General features: G+C 36.9%; 1 protein-coding gene and 1 long non-coding RNA gene across 2 annotated transcripts; one reads left to right on the top strand and one right to left on the bottom strand.

The window, feature by feature from the left end:
- The first annotated feature begins 53 nt into the window (after positions 1–53).
- Positions 54–870, top strand: LOC17896513. The gene is made up of 2 exons (XR_002835019.1): positions 54–344; positions 559–870. It is a non-coding gene; the product is annotated as an uncharacterized LOC17896513 (long non-coding RNA).
- Positions 871–2,719: 1,849 nt separating this feature from the next.
- Positions 2,720–4,299, bottom strand: LOC17894229 (SKP1-interacting partner 15). The gene has a single exon (XM_006302347.2). The coding sequence runs from the start codon at positions 4,091–4,093 to the stop codon at positions 2,963–2,965; it is 1,131 nt and encodes a 376-aa protein (XP_006302409.1). The 5' UTR covers positions 4,094–4,299; the 3' UTR covers positions 2,720–2,962.
- Between the last annotated feature and the right edge of the window lie 978 nt (positions 4,300–5,277).

The raw sequence follows: 5,277 nt of genomic DNA, 5'->3' as shown, positions 1-5,277 counted from the left end.
CCCCAGTTAAGTATTACTCTCCCCCTCCGGTTTACAAATCTCCACCCCCACCAGTTCATTACTCTCCTCCTCCAGTAGTATACCACTCCCCACCCCCACCGGTTCACTACTCTCCTCCTCCCGTTGTATATCACTCTCCACCACCACCTGTGCACTATTCTCCTCCTCCTGTCCATTACTCTCCCCCTCCAGTCGTATATCACTCCCCACCACCACCGGTGCACTACTCTCCCCCTCCGGTCCATTACTCTCCCCCTCCAGTTTACTCACCTCCACACCACCCATACCTTTACAAATCTCCGCCTCCTCCTCACTACTAGATTACTTAATCGTCTACTTAAAAGGTAATTAATATTTATCATACTTTAGAATGCTACAAACAATCATACTTTAGAATGCTACAGCCAATCATACTTTAGAATGCTACAAGCAATCATCTATGTTAATCAAGTAAAGTCCCACAATTCAAAAATTTACCAAGTTACATATATAGGATTAGGGCCCAAATTTTGTCAGTTACGAATTTTGTGTGTTAACATGTATCATATATTCTTGCAGGAGTCTGACGACGATACAAAAGAAAACAAAGAATCGTTTGGTGATATAATAAAAGACAGAAGATCGTCGACGAGAGAATTGAAACGGATACATATATGTATTAAGAGAAAGTTTCCCATTTTAATATCTTTTCTTTATTTCTGAATACGTTATATTTTAATAAATATCAAACATGTTGATGAGTATGTGGTCCCTTCATGCATGCAAATCAGTCATATGTTTGTAAGTTCAAGTCATGTTTTGCTTTCAAATTATTCAATTTCAAAGTTTGGTTGTTCAACTAAATTAATAAAGTATAAGTTTCTTTTGATATCTTCAGCTCCACTATCCCAATAAACCATATATTATTAGTATTTTTATTTCCGTATAAGCAAAAAGGGAAAAAAAGAAACATAAAAATGAAAAACATAAATTGGGATATGTATTATAATCTATTTATACATTGTTCATCTCAGGTTTATTTGAATTACTAAGTCATTACGTAAACATGATGACTTTGCATTTTATTTTTCATCGGAGGAGCTGAAAACGTGTTTCGGTTAAAATTCAGAAGAAGGTATAGTGGAACTGGTCAACAGTCGTCGTACTTCTGAGCAATGTGTGTGTGTGGCTGTATAAGTAGTTAAGTACAAGTACAAATGTACAACCTCTTTTAACTCTTTAAGTCTTAGTTTGGACCAGAAGCAAACAAACAAAAACCGAGTTTGTTGACGGTAAAAATATCACATTAAAAAAAAATATATATAAATAAAAATAAATAAATATCACATTTCCCTGATGAGGTCAACGGCTCTTATAGAATCGCCATTGACTTATGCCGTTCCGTCTAATACACCTCTGACCTCACGTGTCTTTCCTAATCTTTTGTTTGTTGGTAAAAGGAAACTTGTTTTTTTTTTCGAAGCTGAAAAAAGGAAACTTGTTGTTCGATGAAGTATATATTATTAGGCTATGAAAAATCTGTGCAGTAATCAATCAAGTATATATATTATTAGTTTATTTCATGCTTGGTTAGTAATTCGGCTACGGCAAAAGAGACTACACATCCTCTTTTTTCTTTTTTAATAATATCTTTGTTTGTAATTTTGTTTTCGGATTTTATCATTTTTTTTGTATTATTCTTAAAATCTTCTGCTTACAATTGCATTCAATAATTCAGTTGGAACAAGTGGTGGTGTATTTCTGCGTTATTGATTATCTTAGGTATTTCGGACAAAAAGTAGGCAATGTCTTCAATCTTCATACTTGTTGTCTTGCAATTATCTAAGTTGTTAGGTTAGAGAGAAAAGCATAATCATACCAAGTACTTGTATGTGTAACTATGTAAGAACACATATATTTATGTAAACACTCAAAACTTATGTAAGAAAACATTGTCGCCTTCTTCGTAGATGATATGTTACATTCGGATTTATGCCTCTCTATTTCATCTTTTTTTCCAGTTTCCATTCATTATCTTTAAAATTAGTCAAGTCAACTTTATTTTAAAATTTGGGCTTATGTACATCACAAATGTTTGGTTTCATCTGAATTCTGAAAGCAGAACCCAAAAAAAGAAAGTTAAATCGTCAATCCTAGTCTACACCCTGAAAGCCAAATTATAATCTTACCAGAGTCTTAACCAAATTATTATCAATTTGGTCGACGCATTTGTGATGATTTGTTCCATCATCTAAAGACCGAACATAATGGTTCATGACACATGCATAGAATATGGCCCCATTTTGACTTACGTGACCTTATATATCATTAGTTATGAGCAAATCTGCATCATCAAGCACCTCCCTTCAGTTTCAAGCTAATGATATCATCATTGGTTTGCATATATCATGTATGAAGTAATTAAATCAAACATACACATAATTAGTGTTGAAATTGACTAAGAAGGAGATCAGTTTCAATGGACAAGCTAGAAATTGCTTGGTGACATCACAAGAGAATGATTCTCTCTCTATATGAACCACTGTTACTTTATTGATTAGCACAGGAATTTCAGAGATTCTATAGGGATCATTCTTCTACTCCTAGAAAGATGATAGTAGAATCGTGATCAAACTCAATAAAGAAACCAGAGAGCAGTTCTTGTTGTCAAGAGTTGAGGAGAAACAGAGAAACTGAGATGTATTGGGGTAACAAAACAAAGATGATCATATAACAAAGGTTGACTCTCAAAGCAAGACTATAACCATATAGCACATTCCATTTAACAGTGTCACCAAGTTTGGATTACAAGAAAACACAACAAAGCACATTGAGATACAACGAAACAGCTTAACAACAACAACAACAAAGAAGAAGCATAAACAATCATATAGAAATCAGCAAATAATCATAAACAGAGACAGATAGAGGGTACTCCTATGGAATGCACGACGAACACAAACAGACCTTTTTTTGTTTTTGGTCATGGCATCAGTGTAAGCTTCGCATCAAACACAAAGCCTCGACACAATCCATCAGCATAACCAGGCACACCATCAATCCATCTCCAGCCTTCCCAACAGTCCCACATTGCAAGCTTCCCCATCCTTTTAGCAGAGAAGTAAACCCTATCACCACCTCCAAAAACTTTGAACTTACTCGATTCTTGAAAGCCTCGGTACATTTCTAAAGGCATTCTACCTGCTTCTTCCCATTCCAAACTCTCTAAATCCAGCCTAAGTATCAGAATGGTCGAACAAGCCGGGTTCAACGAAAAGGTCGATTTCAAGCCACCAATCATCAGAAGCTTAGAATCGCCGTTACCGCGCAACAAACGTGGTCGTTTAATGATATCGAATATATCACCCCATTCATGTTTCTCCAAGCAAACCCAATTGGTATGAGTGATCGTGAGATTAGTCAATTTACACGAGAAAAGCTTCCATTGACTTCTCCATGGAGATCCAACATCGCACAAGGCGAAAACCGAGCTAGACATTAAGACAGGGGATCTAGGTTTCGATGGTAAATTCGATGAGAACTTGAGCCACTGGTTAGCAATCACAGTACCTGAGTAATACAACGCAGCGAGCTCGGTGAGCACCATGACTCGATTAACTGAATCAACAAGTACAGTTCCATGGCGTGACCACGCCGAGCCAAGCTGAGGCAACACCTTAAACTGCCGAGTTAGCGGATTACAAGCAACGAGCGATTTGCTAGATTCAGCTAAATCAATGGAATCTCCCCAAAGATAGATTAACCCGCTCGAAGAAGCTACAGGCTGAGGAGATCGGAAAGGGAGGAAATCGAGATTGAATCTGAACCATTGATCCTGCTCTGGATCGTAAACATGGATGTACGGTCGATTACTCGCCGCGTGTCCGTTATTATTACCGCTGTGGCGGTGACTGTGGTGGTGGTGAGGAGGACGGAGAGCGAGTAGATTCAACGGCGGACGAGTTGAGATAATCTCAATGAAGCACTGAGAGGTCAAAAGCTGGTTGAAGAACTTACAAACGGATCTGCAGATCATAATATCACGGAGAGGAAGAGACGAGAAGATCTGGTGGAGAGAATCCGGTGGAAGACGGTTAACCGGAGACGATTCCATGGTTTTCTCTTCCTTCCTCCTCCGTTAGTTTACGGCGGCGGAGAAATGGGTTAGACGAGAATTTCGGAAAACAAAAAGGGTAAAATGGGAAAATGAAGAGAAATAAGCGTTGTATGCGTTGTCATTGGTTCCGATTTTTGGGGTGTTGGAAGGAGAGAGTGGTGAAGAAAAGGGCAACAATTTATACTTGCCAGTTTTGTCCTTGCTTTGCTTAATGGGCTGACTCACCTACTTGTCTGTGGTTATTATCATTTGAATTTTTTTTCTTTATGTTTTCTTTCATACTTCCAAAAAACACTTATTACAATTATTATTGTAAGTGTATACTAATTTTAATTTTGTATTAGAAATACTCGACAACATACGCATTTTTTTCAAACATTGATATGATTGTTTTAAACCTACTTCATATTTAATAAAATTTATCATTAATCAAATAATTCATGGAGTATGGAAGAGCACAACTTTCACCAGCTCTACTTACCTACCAAAAAAAAAAAAAAAAGACAGATATCAGGAAACGTCATCGAGAGAGAAGACATATCCAAAAATACTCAGATTTCTTATTAATGAATCAAAGAGTTTGTTACAGATCTTTATCCTATACAATCTCATCTAAACCGGAAATAACCGGATTGTTAATTACTACAATAAACCAGACATTCCAGAGCCTTTTAATCCTATACAAAGCTACTCTACAATATACATGTTAATAGCCCCCTTCAAGATGGAAGTGCAAAGATGTTGTACATTCCCATCTTGGAAATAAGCTCCTGGAAATGAGCTGGATGCAATGGCTTAGTAAGCACATCTGCTAGTTGAGATCCTGTTTTGACATACATTGTCTTGAGAAATCCCGAATCTATCTCCTCTCTGATTTTGTAACAATCCAAATCCACATGCTTTGTTCTCTCATGAAATACAGAATTATTAGCAATGTGGAGAGCTGCTGTATTATCACAATAAAGATAAGCAGGAGGAGTAAAGGGAACCTTCAAGTCAATCATAAGACGAGATAACCAGATTAGCTCCTTAGTTGCTAATGCCATGGCTCTGAATTCTGATTCTGCAGAACTCTGGGAAACAATATCTTGTTTCTTGGATTTCCAAGATAATAAAGAATCACCAATGTACATGCAATAACCTGTAACTGATTTTCTATCATCTGTACAAGTACCTCAGTC

The sequence above is a fragment of the Capsella rubella genome, unplaced genomic scaffold, assembly GCF_000375325.1.
Source record: "Capsella rubella cultivar Monte Gargano unplaced genomic scaffold, Caprub1_0 scaffold_2, whole genome shotgun sequence".
Lineage (NCBI taxonomy): Eukaryota > Viridiplantae > Streptophyta > Magnoliopsida > Brassicales > Brassicaceae > Capsella > Capsella rubella.
The sequence above is the reverse complement of the archived record's forward strand: the minus strand, read 5'-3'. Positions and strand labels throughout refer to the sequence as shown.

Bases quoted from the DNA above. Each gene is read 5' to 3' on its own strand.
- LOC17894229 (XM_006302347.2), bottom strand. From the start codon at position 4,093: ATGGAATCGTCTCCGGTTAACCGTCTTCCACCGGATTCTCTCCACCAG.